Raw genomic sequence first — 20,390 nt, forward strand, 5'->3', positions numbered from 1 at the left:
TTTTGCGATGACGTCATCAACATTTTTGCAAGAACACGTATATCAACTTGGATTGGTGCAGTATAATACTAAAAATAACAATATCATATTCTCAAAATTTTCTGCATATTTTGGGTGGAATTTATCTGGCAAAATTTTGAGACGACGTCATCAATTTTTTGGGAGGAATAAACAGATATTTTTGATTATGACCACTTTAAAACATCTGCAAGATTTCAAAGCATTCAGTTTTGCAGATCCAAAATTAAATTGCAAAATATTATATGATTGTCATTTGTTTTCCAAAAATCTGAACCCTTAAAAATTCCTACCATTTTTTTTTTTAAGAGTATGATGTCGTTTATGAAAAGACAGATCTCAACAGAAACAAATTCAGAGGAACTTGTACGTTTTCGAAAACAATTGCAGGTTGCAGGTACCAAAATTATGAAAAGCGCTAACTTCCCTTCCTTATTCCAACTACCCCCCTCCTTCTTGTAGCTAGTGGCGAGAATGTAAGCTATTGGCGTACTGCAAACCCAAATGAAAATTCTGACCAATCACACGCAATCGGAGTTCTGGTTGTATTTTCTTTGTCTAACTGCGAACGTTTAAAATTTTCAAGTGCTATTTAGTTCTGTATTAGATTCATCATAGTGAACACCGATTTGTAAGTACGAGCGGTATTTTGAACTTTCATAATGGTGAGCCGCTTCTCAACCCAGAGAAAATCAGTTCTGTATTAATAATTTTCTAGGATCTGCAATCAAGAGTAAGGGAAGTTTCATTGCATCTCTCGGAAAAAGATAGTGATGTGATTAGTATAACAATACTGTATGACGGAAAAAATGAAAATTGCGAAGTGGACGACGAATTAGTCAAAGTTATAAAACAACTTCCTCACTTGTATGATGAAAATCATGACTTATATCATAACAAAAGGAAAAAACGGAAATCATGGGTTGTCATTTCCAAATTATTGAACCTTGATGGTAAGAACTAATAGTAAAGTAAAATATTTTGTTAAGTTTCCAACAATTTCAGTCGCGACCGCTCGATGTAGATGGCAAGAACTTCTTGATACTTTTATACAGGAATACACAGATTTTCCCCCTCTTGGAAAACCTTTACAAAAAAAGAAGTCTCACGAGCTCACACTTTTTGATAAAATGTTGTGGTTGGTTCCATACCTTCCTAAATGTCTGTAAGTATATAGATTTTTTTTTTAAATTGATTGTGATTACTTATGTTTATTTTTTAGCGAGGCATCAACTGCTACTACTAAAGTCGAATTCGAAGAAATAAATCATTTTGAAAATAACGTTAGTACTGAAGAGAAACAAGTAAACAATGTTGAAATTTCATTACCACCAGTGAGTGATCAGTTTTTTATGATGGCAATTGGGGAAGTTTTACAAGGTTTTTCCTCAGAAAAGAAACTTAAATTTAGAACAGATATATTAGAACTGTTACAAACATATATCGTTTCATATAAAAAGTGATATGTATATAACTCAAAAATAAAAGTTTAACGTAAGTAAAAAAGCGTTCTAAGTTCTTATTGTCAACCAACTCTGTTCCTATTAGGGTACATATTTATTGAATTAAGGGTGCCCAGTAGCAGACCGAAAAATGAGCTAAATAGATTTTCATTTTACGGGCGTAATTTCAACTTTGAAAAAAAGATCGACATTTCAATTGATAGGTTATGTCTAAATCTCTGGGGAAGACACAATATTTTTTAAAATAAGTGATTGTTTAGTGTTTAATTAATCGTTCATTCTTGGAAGGAAATTGCATTTTTAGACGAGGAGAGAGCATTTTTCGCTTTAACTTTTGTATCAGTGCAAAGACAACATTGGGCTCTATGGGGAAGACCCGGTCATTTTTGTTTAAAAGTTTTATTTATCAAAATATTTGCTTTTTAAAAAAATACTGACTAATGAAAATAAAGTGAAACTAGGCAACCCTATTTACAAAGTTTTCAGTTTCAATAAATGGCTGAGTTGTACACAGCAGGGAGCCTTGCCGACCGACCCTTTCAGGTAATCAGTCCAGGTATTTTAGGTCATAAAACTCATAAATGCTCTTAGCTGACCAACATTGTTGAAACTCTTTTACAAGTCGACTTTTTTCATTGCTGACATAATTTGATTTAAAGTATGCAAATTTTTATAATTTTATATATTCTACTAAAATATTTTCTTTGAAAAAATTATTCAAATATTTTTTATTAATCTGTTAATTTAGATATTAATCAATACACAAAACTGACAAGATTTAGATTCTCATCACTTCACTAACCACTTATTTACCTGAACAATAATATTTATTTAAATTTAATTTTTTGATATGCTTTTCCGCACCACCTATGAGGTAGAGTATTATAGGCACGTTTTTTACGTGATATCTCCAGTAAACCTATTCCAATATTACTATTTATTCCTGTGTGTGTTTATACTAGAAGGGCAAAAGATTTATATGAACTACACATGACGCGAATGCAACTAAAAAATTTTAATTGCACAATTTTTTCTTTACAATTTGTCTAATGAGTTGAATTGTTTAATAACGAGAATCTCTCCGGAAGTAAGGTATATGTATAAATAAATTTTTTCTAGGGCTCTATCATATTATTTTCCCAAAATTTATCATCTCGTTGAATTAAGCATTATTTAAATTGGACATTTTATATATTTCTACGATAGCGTTTTTGTTTATTACGCCGTCTGGCGATGCCGCTAAAAATGTACAAACCGCATTGTCTTATTGTCAGTTTGGTCATTGTTTAAGTATATTGAACAAGAAATTGAACAGTCGGTTAATCCAAAAATCGAAACATCGAACAATTGGAAAATCGAAAAATAAAAAAAAATTGGAAAATCGAAAAAAACTAATACTTTAAAAATTGAAAAGTTAAAATTGAGAAATCGAAAAACTGAAAAATCACAAAATTGAACGAAATATCCAAAAATTAGGAAATTAAAAAATTGAGAAACAGAAAAGCCAAAAAAGCAGAGTCGAAAAATCGCAAACTTAAAAAATCGAAAAATTGAAAAATCAAAAACCTGAAAAATCGAAAAATTGAAGAACTGAAGAACTGAAAAATCGAGAAACCGAAAAATCTAGAAAAAAAAAATTAAAATATGGAAAAGTTGAAAAATTGCGAAATTGAAATATAAAACAATCGAAAAATTGAAAAATTTAATGTATAAAAAACGAAAAACTGAAAATCCAAAAATAAAAAATCGAAAAATCAAAGAATCGAAGCATTGAAAAATATCAAAACTGAAAGAAATATCCAAAAATTGAGAAATCGAAAAACCAATAAAGCTAAGTCGAAAAATTGAAGAATTGAAGAACTGAAAAATCGAAACTTTGAGAAGTGGGAAAATCAAAAATAGATTAATTGAGAAATCAGAAAACTGAAAATTTAACGTCAACATTTTTTCATTGAAAAATTTAAATACTGAACAACTGAGAAGTCAAAAAATCGAGAAATCGAAAAATCTAAGATTTAAAACACTGAACAATTAAAATATCGCAAAATTTAAGAATCGAGAAATCCAATTCAATTTAAAAAATTGAAAAATCGGAACATTAAAATCCAGAAATTGAGAGCTCAAAAGAAAAAATCGAGAAACCGAGAAATCCAAAAATCGAAACATCGAAAAATTCAAAAACTGAGACATCGAGAAATCGAAAAATCAAAGGATCGAGAAATTGAGGAGTCGTAAGTCGAAAAGGAAAGTTAAAAATTGAAAAATTGATAAATTGAGAAACTGAACAATCAAAACAACGAAACATCTGAATTCGATAAATTGAGAAATTAAAAAATTGAATAATCGAAAAATTTTAAAAAAAGAAAAACTGGAAAATCGAAAATGAAAATTAAAAAATTTGAAAAATTGAAATATAGAAGTACGTATTGAAAATTCGAGATATCGAAAAACCTAGAATTTTGAAAAATGAAATATTAAAACATCGAAAAAAAATCGCAGTATAAGACAGTCGAAGAATTGAAAAATCTAAAGTTTAACAATAAATTGAAAATCCAAAAAGTAAAAATCGAGAGATGGAAAATTTGAAGCATGGAAGAATTGGAAAAGCCCAAAATTGAAATATTGAAAAATTGAGACATTTAAAGTTGAAAAATCGAGAAATCGAAAAGCCGAAAAGTCTCAATAGCGTATTTATAAATCACAAGATCAGGACTATGCTATTTTTTAAAATTTAAATAACATTATAAATTGGAAAATGTTCATTTTTTTTTCAAAAATCTTGACGTCCAAGGTGAAAACTCAACACGGATGCATAAACCGTAAACGGAGGATATAGTAATTGTAAAATTTGGAGATTGCATCATTTCATTGTTGGTGACAAATTTTGGTGAGTGTTTTACCATTTGATAATACAATTTGAAATGTAAATTTTGTCATTCGGAAACATTATGTATTAAATCGTTAAGATGTTCAAGAATTTTGTTCACTTATTCGTTGTAAAGTCCAGTGGTCGAAACGGGTTAGTTCTTCGTAGTGGATGTGTATCAGATCAACTCTAACGAATGTCGACTTATAAATAAATCGCTTAAAGCCGATATTGGCCTGAGTGTGGTTTGGTCTGTAGATCAAACAAATTCTCAGGCAACGAAAAATTGCATGTGGAGGGAGACTTCGGAGTACAAATCGTGCCAAGAAAGTAATAAATTTATATCGGTGTAAAATATTTGGGAGATGGATTTTCATTCAGATGGATTAAAATTATCATAATCACTATTAATATTAATTAACACAAAATGGCGCGCAAGTTATCAGTTGATTTCATTAATAAATTCATAGAAACCTATATGGGATTTTTTCATGCCTTAGAAAATTAAAAAGTAAAAAATACAATAACAAAAATTTTAAAATGCGATTTACGAAAAATTAGTTAACCTGTGCAAAGAGGAAAATTTTGGAAACGCTGACAAATATTACATCTTAAAAAAATTAACACTGAAGAAGTGCTTTCGGCGTAGTATTTTTGATGCTGGCGTGAACAATACTCTGTGTCTATGTCAGTGTGCAGTGCGCAAAGAGTTAAATAAATCATGCCATCGGTTGAAGAACGTTGGGTCGGTGCACTGACGTCGGTGTTATATCCCGAGAAGGGCCCAGTACAGAGTACATCCAATGAAATGGAACAGACAAAATAAAGCTTCAAACATGATTATTTTTATACTAAAATTCTGAAGTTTATAAACTGCACATTTTATTTATTTATTTATTTATCTTGTTTTCGAAATATAGTAAACATTTCAAACAACGTCTGTAACTTATTTTAATGTAAATTATGTGGTTGACAAATTCAGATGTAATATTAGTGTGATTTTGACCTTATTCTAGATTTTATTACAGCAGAATGGCGTATCCTTTTTAAATTTTAAAAGTTACGGAAACTAGTTCAAGAAACAATTAGCTATCTCGTATTTTTGGAACAAAATCTACCAAAACGTCGGATTTCATCAATTGTTTTTCATAAAAACAAACTGCCTTCAAAGCAGCCTTTAACAACCCGATATTACAAACATGCGTTTTTTTTCTGTCTTGTAATTATTTGTAATGTCAACGCCGAAAGTTTATGTCATTCTATTATTTACTTTGAATATATACCTATATTCATTTTGTGTTAATATTTTTGTAACACCATGAATCAAAATTTTACTAAATCTTGTAAAAGTACACAATTATAACAGTTTCTGTCAGTCTTCAGATATAGTCAAATAAAAATAGGCGTCAAATTCATTTAAATACAATTCTTTCGTATCACGTTACAACGCGTTGCTTCATATTTTTTATGTCAAGTATATTTTCATATTTTATACATATATGTCTATACACATTACTCCTTACGAAACAATGTTAATTATGGATTTATGGATAACTCCTCGTATAAGAGCAGAGTGGAGGGTGTTTGCCTTTGCTAATGTTTGATGGCGCCATCTGAGGTAGAGTAAAATAAACCTAATACGTTCGCTCACTGTAGTGAAAATGCGCGTTGACGAAAAATTTGTCCCGCGCCCCCTGGATTCCTTGTCCTAAAGCTCACTATTTAGGCGAAGTAAAATTTGTATTAGGTTGTCCAACTATAATATACTTAAACAATGGTTTGGTGTTTTGACACTCAACTATTTTTTTGTTTAACTAAGAATTAATACTTTCATTGCGTTTGATACTAACGTCGTAAATTAGCAATACTAGTGGAACAGTAATCATGCAATAGATTTTTTTGGAAAAGTACAGTTATTTTTATGTTTTACCAGCAATGTATTCTATTTTCCATTAATTTTTACATATTTTTAGTCACAATTTTGGTAGTTATTTTTAGCAATAATAAATAGTCCAAACATGAAAAAATAAAAAAAAATTAAAATTGGAAAATCTAAAATTTAGAAATCGAGAAATTGAACAATCGTATAATTGAAAAATGAAACATCGAAAAACTGGAAAATCGAAAAACTAAAAAAAATGGAAAATCAGAAATTTAATGAATTCCGAAAACTGAAAAACTGAAATATGCATAGAAGAACTGAAAACTCGAGAAATCGAAAAATCTAGAATTTTAAAAATTGAAAAATTAAAATATCGAAAAGTTGAAAAATTGCGAAATCGTATCAGTGAAACATCGGACAATTGAGAAATCGAAAAATAAAAAAATGGAGAAATCGAAAATTTGAAGAATGGAAAAATTGAAAATGTCAATAATATATCTATAAACCACACGTTCAGGATTATGCTACTAAAAAATTGATAACGTCATCTGTTTTATATTGGTTTTAGAATATTAATAAAACCAGCTTCTACAATTATTTGTTTATTCTAATCTCTCACGTATCTAACAACATTCTCTAAGCCTACTTCTATAACACCCCCCTTCTTAATTCTAATACTTAACAATTAGTACAAAATATAGTCTTTAAATCGCGAGGGTGTTCTTCGTTGTCTCTGACTAACACTTTGCTTTGATACATCTATAAATTTGTCATCATCATTGTCGTCACAGTTAATAATAGGAACGTATTCGTTAAGAGAATCCCTTAAATGTATACTATTTCTTCTCAACAATTGTCCTTTCCTATCTTTTACAATATATGACCTAGGTTCATTACATTTATTTACAATTTTTGCCGACTCCCATTTACCTCCCTTTTGTAAGGTAACATTTTGATTGTTCACAAAATTAGGTTTAGCTTTTGTAGTCCTGTCATAGTAGTATTTTGTCTGTTGTTGTTTGGTGTGTAATTTCTTGATTACATTGTTTGGATCAACTGTGTTAAATTCTAAAGTACGTTGAGGAACTGGCAGTTTGGTTTTGATGTTTCGATTAAAAACTAATTCTGCAGGAGATAGACCTACACCAACAATTTTTGTCGATCTGTAAGACATTAAACCTGTTGTTAACTCACAGCTCTTTTTTAAAAGTGACTTGGCTATTTTTACCCCACTTTCTGCAAATCCATTACTTCTAGGATAATGTGGACTACTTGTTGTTATTTTAAACCCATACTCATCCGAAAATTTTTTGAAACTATAAGAAGAATATGGCATATTATCAGCTATCAGTAAATCCGGTATTCCAAAGTTAGCAAAAAATTTTTTAAACTGTTTTATCAATTCAATTGAGTTTTTCTCTCTAATTGGAACTACATCAAGCCATTTAGAGTAATAGTCAAAAATTATTAAATAATTATTCTTTGCATATTCACATATGTCTGATCCTATTTTAGAAAATGGTCTACCCGGTAAAGGATGACTTATCAATGGTTCTTTTGCATTTGATGAACGATTTGATTCACAAATTTTACAACTTTTAATAAATGTGATAATCTCTTTATCATAATTTGGCCAGTATAATGCTTCTTTTGCTCGACTTAAGGTTTTATTAACACCGAAATGACTTTCATGAAGTAAATTCAACATACTTCTACGTAAACTTGGTGGTACTAACAACCTATTTTTAAACAAAATTATTCCGTCAACAATAGTCAAGTCGTTTCTAACACTGTGATAAAATTTTAAAATTTTGGAATTGTCATCAATATCATGTATTTTATTGGGCCATTCAGTTAAACAATATTCTTTTACTTTATTTAGAACAGGATCTGCTTGAGTTTCCTTTTGAAATGTTACTTTTTTATTCTCTGAAATGTTTACAATTGCATGTATGTTATGTACTACTTCAAGCATCGATTCATCATCTTCCACTGGATCATTTAAATAATTTCTGGACAACAAATCAGCAACATGTAAAAATTTTCCTGGCATATACTCACATTTTATATCATACCGTACCAGTTTTAATTTAATTCTCTGCAACCTAGGAGAAATGATGTCAGCAATTTTTTTATTCATTATTGAAACCAGTGGCTTATGATCAGTACAGATTGTTACTTGCTTGCCATATATATAGTTATGAAATTTTTTTACTGCAAACGCCATAGCCAAAAACTCTTTTTCAATTTGAGCATAATTTTGCTCTACTGTTGTCATACTACGCGATGCAAACGAGACTGGTCTTCCTTCTTGCAACAAGCAACAACCTAAACCACTCTTAGAAGCATCTGTATGTATCGTTATTTCTTTTTTATCATCAAAATTTGTCAGTACAGGTGCTACAGTAAGCATATTTTTGATTTGATCATAAATATTTTGATGTAGTTCAGTCCATGAAAAAATTACATTATTTTTTAATAAATTTCGCAATGGATCTGTAATTTCTGACAAATTAGGCAAAAAGTTTCGAAAATAATTAAACATGCCTAATACCTTTTGTAAATCTTTCTTATTTTTGGGTTCTTTTAATTGAATTATTGATTTAATCCTATCTGGATCTGGTTGCATGCCATCTTTTGAAAATAAATGACCTAAATATTTAACTTGACTTTTTCTATATTGTACTTTACTTTGATTAAATTTAATATTTAACTTTCTGGCTCTATCAATAACTTTATTGAGTATTGCATCATGTTCTTCTTCAGTCTCCCCTGCAATTAATAAGTCATCAATATATACACTAACTCCCTCAATGTCTCCAAAATTGTTTGTATTTAATTTTTGAAACAACTCTGGTGCTGTTTTCAGACCAAAGGGTAACCTGTTGAATTGATAATACCCAAACGGACTACTAAATGTACAAATCTGCTGTGATTTATCATCAAGTTGCACGTGATAAAAACCATCTTTAAGATCTAGTACAGTATAGCAAACTTTATTTTTCAATTTTGCAGTTATTTCTTCCATTGTTGGCATAAGGCAATACTCCCTTTCGATATTTTTATTTATATCAGCTGGATCTAGACAAATTCTTAAACTACCATTCGGTTTTTCAGCAATAACCAAATTGCTAGCCCATTCAACTGGTCTATTAACTTTACTTATTATACCTTTTTGCTCTAAATCATTTAAAGTCAATTTTAATTTATTTTTAATTGAAATTGGGACTCTTCTCGGTGGTCTGTTAACAGGGATCGCATTTTTTCTTAACAATATTTTATGTACACCCCCAAATTTACCTGTTCCCACAAACAAATCTTTATTTTCATCAAGAAAATTTTCTTCAGTTAATGTTTTTAAATTATTTACTCTCTTGACGAGACCTAACTGAATGCACGCATTTAATCCCAACAAAGGTTGATTATTATTATTACACACATAGAAACTAATCAAGTGTCGTTTACCTTTAACAGTACAGTCCAAGTCAATAAATCCTAAAGGCTTAATTTTATATCCTCCCCATGACTCTAACAACATTTTTGTGTCCCTGACTATCTTATTCATACATTTGAGTTGCCTTACTAACTTTTCTGGAATTGTGTTAACCTCCGCCCCAGTATCTAATTTCATTTTCACAACAGACCCGCATAATTTTACATCTTCATACCACGCTTTGCTAACACTGTTAACACCCAAACAATATTTCTTAACGCCTTCCACCATAAGCGTTGGTTCTGAACCACCCGCAGTGAACTCGTCATTCTTAACTTCTCTAACTTCCTTAACTCTACAACAAATTTTAAAGTGATTCATTTTACCACACCGGTGACACTTCTTTCCAAAGGCAGGACAATTACGAACACAATGCTGTGTTTTACACCTGGTACACAAAAATCTCGTTACTGTTTCTTGTTTCTTCTGACTATCGTCTTGCTGTTTCTTCTTATAAGTTTCTGAACTTGCATTCTTCTTCTGGAGTGCTTCCACAGCTTTCGCTCCTTCTGTCTGCACCGTCTGTATATAGCCCTTGGCTGCTTCATTTGTTCTACACATGGTGACCACATCTGCCAGGGTGACACTTCCTTTAACAATTAACTTTTGCTGTACTTCTTTGTCAGATATTCCAAAGATTATCCTATCTCGTAGCATTTCTTCGGAGTCTTTGAATTCACATCTTTTAACTGCAGTCCTCAAATCATTCACAAAATGATCGAAAGATTCACCACACTCTTGTTTTCGATTGTAAAACAAGAATCTTTCATAGACTATGCTTTTCCTAGGATTAACATACTTCATAAACTCTTCCACGACCGTTTTATATACTTTCTTCTGTGCGTCTGTCAACTCAAAGTTACTGTATATTTCAATACCCTCTTCTCCCAATACATTAAGGAGTATGGCAATTTTTACTGGATCCTCTTTTAGGCTTCCACCACTTGCCAACATATAAACTTCAAATTGACGTATAAATTTTGTGAAATTTTCCTGCACATTTCCTTCAAAACTAAACTTTCTCGGCGGTTTGATATCCATTTTCTTCAACTATAATTATTCGTTCATCAAACTACTACAACGACTGCGCCATGTTTTATATTGGTTTTAGAATATTAATAAAACCAGCTTCTACAATTATTTGTTTATTCTAATCTCTTACGTATCTAACAACATTCTCTAAGCCTACTTCTATAACATCATCTCAAAATTTTGCTGAATAAATTCTACTAAAAATGTGCAAAATATGATGAGTTTGTAATTGTAATTTATCATTGCATTAATATTTTTTTAGATTTGTTAGGTGGCTCAAAAAAATTAATGAATGAGTGAATTTATTCTATTGATTAAATCAGTCTCGACTCACTCCATTTTCCCAGAAATTTTTGGAATACTGTTATTTTTAGTCTAAAGATACATCGATTTACGTGTCCTTGCAAAATGTTGATGATTTCATCACAAAATTGTGTACCTAAAGTAAAAATTTAACTCGAAAATCCTGGATATGTTTCATTGTATTTTAGGTGCGAGGGAAGTTCTGTCGAAACAACGTTCCACCAACTGCACTTGCAGGTAAGGCTCCACCAAACCTCAAGGAAATTTTTATTTTATGAGATATGCGACTTGTAGTATCTAGAGTAGAAATCATTTGAAAACAGCACGTTGTGTCATCGAAAGATGCGCGGAGACCGCGGAGACAATCGACCAGTGGCGTCGAGATTTTTGTTCTTTTAGGGGTCAATGAAAAATATTGTTGGGGGCGTAAATGTTGAAAATTGTAAAAACAATATTCCAGTGATTTTTTACTTCACCTGCAAGTACAGTTGTTAGCGTGAAATATTTCACAGCCTTATAAATTGCTGAATTGAAAAATGATCAATTTTTCTCAATCCAGAATGCAGTAAAAATTTAACATTTTCTCAATATGAGCCAAAAAAAATATGTTCCATTTCACGATTTCTGATACTGGTTAAAATTAATCTACTTATTTCTGAGACACCCTGTATACCTAAATCTTGTTGGTGGTTCATCGTTTGTAGACAGATCTAACGTAACTTGATTGTACAGACGTATAACTGAAAAAACCTTTGATAAAAAACAGAATTTATGAGCATCTGCAAATTTTGCGATTCCAGAACACTCTGTATTTTTAATGGGAAATGGTATACGGTTTTGCAATTATGTATATAATTAAATTGCAATAATTTAGAACATTATGATTTTAGTAACCACGTGTCATCAGCTGTCACGTGTTACTTTTATTTGAAAAAATAAATTACATTTTTTAAAATACAAAAAAGAGTTTAATCAACTTTTTTCCTTTTCCTTGGAAGTTCATCTTCTTCACGTTCTTTCTCCAGATATTTCTTAGGAATTCCTACATATTTTCCAGCTGACAACATTTCAATTTTTTCAGCGTGCACCATTTTACCTTTCACGATGTACGCAATTGTAGAATACGTATTGTATCCTTTATCAATCGCTAAATATTTTTTCATTAACAAGTAGGCTAAAACCACTTCTGCTTGTTGCCTAGACATTTTTGGTACCTTCAAATTAGAGATTCTTAGTTTTTTTGGACCTGTTTGAAACCAACCATCGAGTAATTTATTCAGAGTCAGCTTCTCATCGTTTGACGTTGCCTGTTCTATCAACTGATGAACATCAACGCAGATGCTTGTTAAATCGTAGTATACAAAATCAGTATTGCCGGTACTGCAATGGTCACACATTTTGTTACAGTGACTTTTGTCCCAGACTTCTTCAAAATGTGTCGCTATTATGGAACGCCTACATCTGCAACGTACATTTTTTAGAGAACATTAGTTGCAGAACATTGAAGGAAGTAACTAACCTTGTTTGATCTAAGCAATACTCCAGAGTTAGTAAGGCTTTTTTTTCTTCCATGACTGAAGAAACCATTGTTAGGATTTTTAAGTAGTCATTTAAACTGAACAGAACTATACAATCTGCATTTTTGCTATCTCTTCCAGCTCTACCGCTCTCTTGGTACAGGCTCTCCATGCTTCTTGGGATTGCATGATGAATAACAAAACGAACGTCTGGTTTATCTAAAAACAAACAAAGAAAAAAGTATTGTTGTAATTAGAAGAAAAAAAATCAATATCAGAACAGACCGATTCCCATTCCAAAAGCAATAGTAGCTACTACCACTTGATAAATCTTCTCCAACCATTTTCTGTGGATTTCCTTTTTTTGGTGAGGCTCGAGTTGTGCATGATATGGGGCTACTTTGAGACCCCTATTTTTCAACTCTACAGCTAAATTAGTACTTTCACTAATAGTAGTTGTATATATAATTCCAGTTTGGTTGTTGTACTCTTCTTTTAACAACTTTTCCAGATAATCCAATATTGCATCTTTTGATGAGGGCTTAGGCAGCACTTTATAAAATAAATTTGGTCTATTAAATGGAGCTGTAATTATCATACAGTTTTCTAAACTCAACATTGTTTGTACATCCGTTAATACAGTCATTGTAGCTGTGGCAGTTAAACCCAGAAAAGGAACTCTAGCTAACATTGGTCTAAGTAGTCCTAAATATCCATAATCAGGCCGAAAATCATGTCCCCACGTAGAGCAACAGTGAACTTCGTCTAAAATTAAGTAAATTAAGTTTTATTTACGTTCAGAGTCATCATATAAAATAAAAAATATATAAAATGGTGCAAATTTCTTACAACTACACCTTGTCCAATTGTATTTCACATAAAGTCAATTGTAATTCGGTTTATGAATTCGATTTCAGAAAACATCAATTTTAGGTCAGATCAACTAATTCTACTTCACAACATTTCTAATTCGGATTAGCCAATAAGTATTACATTTTTCAACATTTTCATCTATTCGATATTTTAATTTTTGGATTTTTGGATTTTTTAGCCATTTCTCAATTTTTTGATTTTTCGATTTCTCGACTTATCGATATTTTGAAGTTTTCTATGTCGCGATTCTTCAATTTTTCGATTTCGACTTCTCGGTTTCTCAGTTTTTCGATACTTTATCTTTTCAATTTTTCGATTTTCTAATTTTTCAACGTTTCAGTTTTGGGATTTATGCATTTGAATTTTTGGATTTTTCAATTTTTCGCATTTCTAAATTTTTGGATTTTTCGATTTCTCAATTTCTCGATTAATGGACTTTTTAATTTTTCGACTTTTCCATTTTTCGTTTTTCCGACTTCTCGATTTCTCAATTTTTCGATTTTCAAATTTTCAATGTTTAAGTTTTGGAATTTTTCAAAATGTATTTCGTTTTTAAAATTGTTAGATTTTTCGACTTTATGTTTTTTTGATTTTTTACTTATTCGATTTCTCAAAATTTTGCGATTTTTTAAATCTTACATTTTTCGATTTTCCAATTTTTTGATTTTTCAATTTGTTGATGCTTTGATTTCTCGATGTTCTAAATTTTCAATTTTTCGAATTTTTAAATTTTAGATTTTTCACTTTTTTGTTGTTTCGATTTCCCAATCTTTCGATTTTTTGCCTTCTCGTTTTTTAGATTGTCCGATTTTTCAATTTTTCAGAATTAATTTTTCAGTTTTTCGATGTTTCGATTTTCACTTTTTGGTTTGTTTTTTTTTAAATTAAAATTTTAGAATTTTGAATTTTTCCATTTTTCCATTTTAAGCAACTTCCATTTCTGAATTTTTCAATTTTTCGACTTCTGGACTTCTTGATCTTTTGACGTTTCGATTTCGCGATTTTTTTATTTTTCGATTTCGATTTCTCAACTTCTCAGGTTTTCGATCATTTATCTTTTCGATTTTTCAATTTTTCAATTTTTGGCGTTTCTAAATTTTTGGATTTTTCGATTTCTCAATTTCTAGATTAATGGATTTTTTTAATTTTTCGACTTTTCGATTTTTCGTCATTCCGATTTCTCGCTTTCTCAATTTTTCGATTTTCAAATTTTCAGTGTTGAAGTTTTGGGATTTTTCAATACATATTTAAAAACTCGCAAAATTTTGAAAAGTCGAATAAGTAAAAAACCAAAAAAAAAACAGTCGAAAAATCTAAAAATTTAAAAATCGAAATCTTGAAAAATTGATAAATCCCAAAACTTAAACAGAGAAATCGAAAAATTCAAAAATTTAGAAACGCCAAAAATTGAAACATTGAAAAATTTAAATACATAAATCCCAAAACTGAAACGTCGAAAAATGGGACTCGAATAATCGAAAAGACGAATCTAAACTGAGAAATCGAAATCGAAAAATTGAAAAAACAGGACATCGAAACATCAAAACATCGGTAAGTCGAGAAGTCGAAAAATCGAAAAATTGATATGTAAGTACATATATCGAAATATTCAAAGATTGAAAAATAGGAAAATCCAAAAATCTCAAAATGAGAAGGCAAAAAATCGAAAAACTGAGAGATCGAAACAACACAAAAGTGGAAAATCAAAAATTTGAAAATTGGAAAAATTGGAAAATTTAAAAAAGTGAAAAATTAATTCCGAAGAATTGAAAAATCTAAAAATCGAAAAATGAGAAAGCAAAAAATCGAAAACCTGAGAAATCGAAAAAAAAAGTGAAAAATCTAAAATTTAAAAATTCGAAAAAGTGATAATTTACAAAATCGAGAAATCAAAACATTAAAAAATCGAAAAATGTAAGATTTAAAAAAGTCGCAAAATTTTGAAAAGTCGAATAAGTAAAAAATCAAAAAACAGAAAGACAAAAAATCGAAAAATTTAAAAAACGAAATACATATTGAAAAATTCTAAAATTGAAAAATCCCAAAACTTAAACATAGTACATTTTAAAATCGAAAAATTGAGAAAAGTCAAAAAATTAAAAAATCCATTAATCGAGAAATTGAGAAATCGAAAAATCCAAAAATTTAGAAATGCGAAAAATTGAAAAATCGAAAAATTTAAATACATCAATCCCAAAACTGAAACGTTGAAAAATTAGAAAATCGAAAAATAGAAAAGATGAATTATCGAAAAACTGAGAAACCGAGAATTCGAAATCGGAAAATTGAAAAATCGCGAAATCGAAACATCAAAAGATCGAGAACTCGAGAAATCGAAAAATCAAAAAATTGAGAAATGGAAGTGGCTAAAAATCAAAAAATGAGAAAATTCACAACTGAAAAATTTTAACTTAAAAAAAAACGATAAACCAAACAGTGAAAAATCGAAACATCGAAAAACTGAAAAATTGATTCCGAAAAATTGAAAAACCGGAAAATCTAAGAACGAGACGGAGAAAAATCGAAATAAAACCGTTAAATCGAAAATTGTGAAAATCGAACTATTGAAAAACTGAAAAATGAATTCTGAAAAATTGAAAAATAGAAAAATCTATAAACAAGAATGCAAAAAATCGAAATATGTATGGAGAAAAATGGAAACAACAAAAAAGTAAAAAAAATTTAAAAATTCGAAAAATTGGAAATTTACAAAATCGAGAAATCAAATCACTAAAAAATCGAAAAATGTAAGATTTAAAGAAATCGCTAAATTTTGAAAAATCGAAAAAGTATAAATCAAAAAACAAAAAACAAATCGAAATACATATTGAAAAATCCCAAAATTGAAAAATCTCAAAACTTAAACACTGAAAATGTGAAAATCGAAAATTTGAGAAATCAAAAAACCGGAAAGACGAAAAATTGAAAAGTCGAAAAATTAAAAAATCCATTAATCGAGGAATTTAAATACATAAATCCCAAAAATGAAACGTTAAAAAATTAGAAAATCGAAAAATCGAAAAGTTGAATTGTCGAAAAACGGGGAAACCGAGAAATCGAAATTGAAAAATTGAAGAATCGCGAAATCGAAACATCAAAAGATCGAGAAGTCGAGAAATCGAAAAATTAAAAAATTGAGAAATGGAAGTGGCGCAAAATCAAAAAATGAGAAAATTCACAACTGAAAAATTTTAACTTAGAAAAACCGATAAACCAAAAAATGAAAAATCGAATCATTGAAAAATCAAGTCGTTGAAAAATCGGACCATCGAAAAACTGGAAAATTAATTCCGAAAAATTAAAAAACCGGAAAATCTAAGAACGAGAAGGCGAAAAATCGAAACAAAACCGTTAAATCGGAAATTGAAAAATCGAACTATTGAAAAACCGAAAAATGAATTCTGAAAAATTGAAAAATGGAGAAATCTAAAAACAAGAAGGCAAAAAATCGAAATATTGAGAAAAATTGAAACAACAAAAAATTTAAAAATTCGAAAAGTTGAAAATTTAAAAAATCGAGCAATCAAAACATCAACAAATCGAAAAATCAACCAAAAATATGAGTTCACTAATAAAGGACAAAATTATGCCTGTATTTCTAGGGGGTACAATTATTAAATTAATTGTTTTAGGACATATTAAATTTAATGATCGTCACGAAATTTTAGTTTTGTTTGATCAAACTTTAACAGAACCTTTGCAATGATTAGTCAAAATTGTTATCAAATCATAATTAAATCAATAATTAAAGAAACCTATTCAAAACAGCCTCCAACATTAGAAAATTGAATCAAATCAATAGACTGATGATTATTTTATGGAAAGAGTTATAAGATAGTACATTACCAATTGCCACCCTAGATATCCTGTTAGTTTCATACGCCTTTTTCAAATTTGACATAAATCGTTTACTTTTTGCAAGCCATTCAGGAGTAACATACAACAACTTCAACGAAGACTTTTTCTCAAGCATTTGTTCATAAATAGTCTTCACTTCCTCCTTCGAAGTGCTCGCGTGAATAGTGGCTGCCTTAATGCCAATTTTTTTTAAACCAATTAACTGGTCTTCTATTAGTGAAATTAAAGGAGACACTACAAGTGAAAATCCTGATTCAACAAGGGCTGGTAGCTGGTACACCAACGACTTCCCACCACCTGTCGGCATCACAAGAAGAACGTCTTTCTTTGAAAGTGTGGCATTAATTGCTGCCAGTTGTTTGGGGCGAAAGGTATCAAAACCGAATTTGTCTTTCAAGAGTTGTCGTAATGTGTTTGACCACTCAAATTCACGATCTATCCACTCTCTGTCTAGACTCCGGCTAGTTTCTTGGATTTTCTGCTTATTTTCCTGGTCACAACGCGCTCTTTTTAACTCTTTAAGCTTAGCCGACATCTTAGTATATTCTTTTTTGGTTTCGTCAAGTTCTCTTTCCAATTTCTTCACTTTCTTAAATAAAAGCGAACATTTGGATTCTACATTTTCCAGTTCGTCGTCTGTAATTTCTTCCATTTTTTTTTTAATAGTGTTTTTGGAATGTGAATGTTTCAAAATAACAAGGTTATGTTTATAGGTTTATAAATCGGTGAACCAGTAATACCAACCACACGACCACAATACCACAAACACACAAGTGATCAGGTGGTGTTGTCAAAAGTTACCACATGAAGTAAAAGTTGGTACAATTGATTTTTGACAGCTGTCACACTGTCATCACGGTGTTAATTTGGAAACCACCTAAGCAACGTAGGTTATTCAACCAAATAATACCGAGAAAACAAAAAATTAAGGACATGGCTGATCCAAAATATGCCGATTTGCCCGGAATAGTAAGCATTAATCATTAACCATCTCTACTCACTAAAATATCCATATATTCAAGGCCCACGATGAACCTGACGTATACGAAACCACCGACCTCCCAGAGTCTGATCAAACCACTGATTTCTTCGAGGAAGAAAACGACTCGGTTGAGAAAATCCACATTTCGGCGAGCGAAGCCTTCAACAAATTTAAGGGTAAATTTTTGAAAGCCAACAATGTTGATTTTTCGGAGCGCATCAGCAAACGCATTAGAACCGGCTACGACGCTCGATCGGGCGACTGGGAGCTAGTTGGTGAAGGAGTAAAAGAAACTCCTCTGCAAAAATATCAGCGGCTTCAATGCGAAATGAAAGAATTGCTTGAAGAAATCACAAAACTTAAAAATGAAAAGACAGATGAAGAACCCAACTGTCAAGTTTCAAGCAACCAAATTGAGCAAGCTCTCAAGAAATTAACTGATTTAAAATTGGAAGAAGCGTTAGGAAGTGAAGTCGTTTCGAGCATATCTGACCCACAAGGCACCCAAATAAAGTAAACGTTGCGCTACTTCAATCATTTGGTTTTTGATGAATTTTTTTGTAGGAAATTGCTGACGCAATTAGAACAGTTTAAGGCAAGTGCTCGGGATAAAACAGAATCTCAAGCAGAAGGTGATGGTGCGAATATTGTTTATCAACTGAGCTATAGGCCAGAGCAGGCGCGGTTGTCGCAAACTTCTAGAGTTGCTGAATTGGAAAGCAGATTGCATCGATTAGAGTCTATCTTGGGTAGCACTAATGACAAACTCACGCGATTAACCTCTGTCACAAATAAAGGCACATTATTAGAAACAGCCCAATATTTAAGTGCAACTGCAAGCTTATTGGATTCGGCACAGTTGGATCACATTGAAGGGCGCTTAGCTTGTTTACAACAAAAACTAGATGCTATCACTGAAAAGAAGAAGCAGATTGCGCAGGATGAAGAAAAGGATAAAATGGTAAGTACTGCAATGAGTTTACATTTTTTTTTAATGATTGTATCACTTTCAACAAATTCAATTAATTGAATGTTTAGTAATTGAACTCCATTTCAAACGGTTAAAATAAAATTGTATGAATTTAATAGTTGATGAAGGTAGAGTATTGGATGTTACTCATAAGTAGAGAGCGGATTTTATGAAATTTGCATATCCTTTATTTTTTGCATATAAGTCTTGATATTTAGTATGTGAACGAATCATGCTAATTAAAAATGAATACAGCTATAAAAAAAATGCATATTTGCATATATTTGCTTTCTGCTGCATATTTCACGTAACGGGTGCATATTTTGCATATTTATCAATTTTTGTGCTAATTTAAAAAAAAATTGTCATTCTTTTGGCATTTAACTAGAAAGACGAAATTTCATGAATCATTGCAAATATTCTCCTGAGCTTCAAATAACTAGGAAATGTTTGGGTTATATGGTAGTTTGGAGAAACCACTGGGTGTTAAGCCATCCTTCCAAGTAAATTCAGGCCCTAATTACTTTTGAAAATACGGTTCATTCCAAATATTTTTGTTCGTTACTAAAGTGTATTAATAGTGTGTTTTATGGTGGTCGAAGACACGTTATCTTATTATTTTTCATCGTGAGTTTGCATTGAAAGCATTTCATTTAAAGTAATATGTCGAAGATAACTTAAATTAATTTATGGATTAAACTTTTTCCTGAACTTATTCTTCAAGAAGGAGCTGTGTTTTGTCGCGCCTGCTCTATTTTTACATCTGTGGACCTAGTATGCAGTTTTTCTATTTACAAATACATATTTTAAAATCACGGGAAAACTTTTTGTTAGAATATTCGAAAAATATTTAAAAATAAATTGTTACCAAAATAGTAATTAAATAGTCTATTACTGCTTTTTTTTAATTTGTTCTGTTTATATTTATTTTTTAGTATAAGAATATTACCTTTAAAAATGTGATTTATGTGTTAGTGAGATGTAATCAAACACCTTGCAATGTGATTTATGTATTTTTTGTAATAAAAGGTAAGCTCGGGAAACCTGTTTTTGTAATTTGTAAATAAATTTAGTTCGGTTATTACGCTTTTTTTTAATTTTTGGAGCATATGCAACTGCATATCTCTGCATAT

At 30.5% G+C, this 20,390-nt stretch overlaps 2 protein-coding genes and 1 long non-coding RNA gene across 3 annotated transcripts in view; 2 read left to right on the plus strand and 1 right to left on the minus strand.

Annotated features, from left to right (window-relative positions):
* Positions 1-282: 282 nt before the first annotated feature.
* On the plus strand, positions 283-1,424 carry LOC135139516 (uncharacterized). Its single transcript, XR_010282166.1, has 3 exons — positions 283-971; positions 1,024-1,183; positions 1,241-1,424. It is a non-coding gene; the product is annotated as an uncharacterized LOC135139516 (long non-coding RNA).
* Positions 1,425-11,947: 10,523 nt separating this feature from the next.
* LOC135139211 (ATP-dependent DNA helicase Q1-like) lies at positions 11,948-18,061 on the minus strand. The gene is made up of 4 exons (XM_064069354.1): positions 17,294-18,061; positions 12,860-13,339; positions 12,577-12,793; positions 11,948-12,518 (listed from the first exon to the last, which is right to left on the minus strand). The coding sequence occupies exons 1-4, from the start codon at positions 17,955-17,957 to the stop codon at positions 12,026-12,028; spliced, it is 1,854 nt and encodes a 617-aa protein (XP_063925424.1). The 5' UTR covers positions 17,958-18,061; the 3' UTR covers positions 11,948-12,025.
* Positions 18,062-18,129: 68 nt separating this feature from the next.
* LOC135139213 (dynactin subunit 2) overlaps positions 18,130-20,390 on the plus strand; it is a 46,982-nt gene continuing 44,721 nt past the window's right edge. The window contains exons 1-3 of the mRNA XM_064069356.1: positions 18,130-18,274; positions 18,328-18,800; positions 18,852-19,248. Of these exons, the coding sequence (XP_063925426.1) occupies positions 18,239-18,274; positions 18,328-18,800; positions 18,852-19,248 (906 nt within the window). The 5' untranslated portion in view covers positions 18,130-18,238. The remainder of the gene's footprint in view (positions 18,275-18,327; positions 18,801-18,851; positions 19,249-20,390) is intronic.

The sequence above is a fragment of the Zophobas morio genome, unplaced genomic scaffold (assembly GCF_036711695.1).
Source record: "Zophobas morio isolate AGI-343-1 ecotype UQ-CSIRO unplaced genomic scaffold, CSIRO_AGI_Zmor_V1 ptg000031l, whole genome shotgun sequence".
In the NCBI taxonomy this organism is placed as follows: domain Eukaryota; kingdom Metazoa; phylum Arthropoda; class Insecta; order Coleoptera; family Tenebrionidae; genus Zophobas; species Zophobas morio.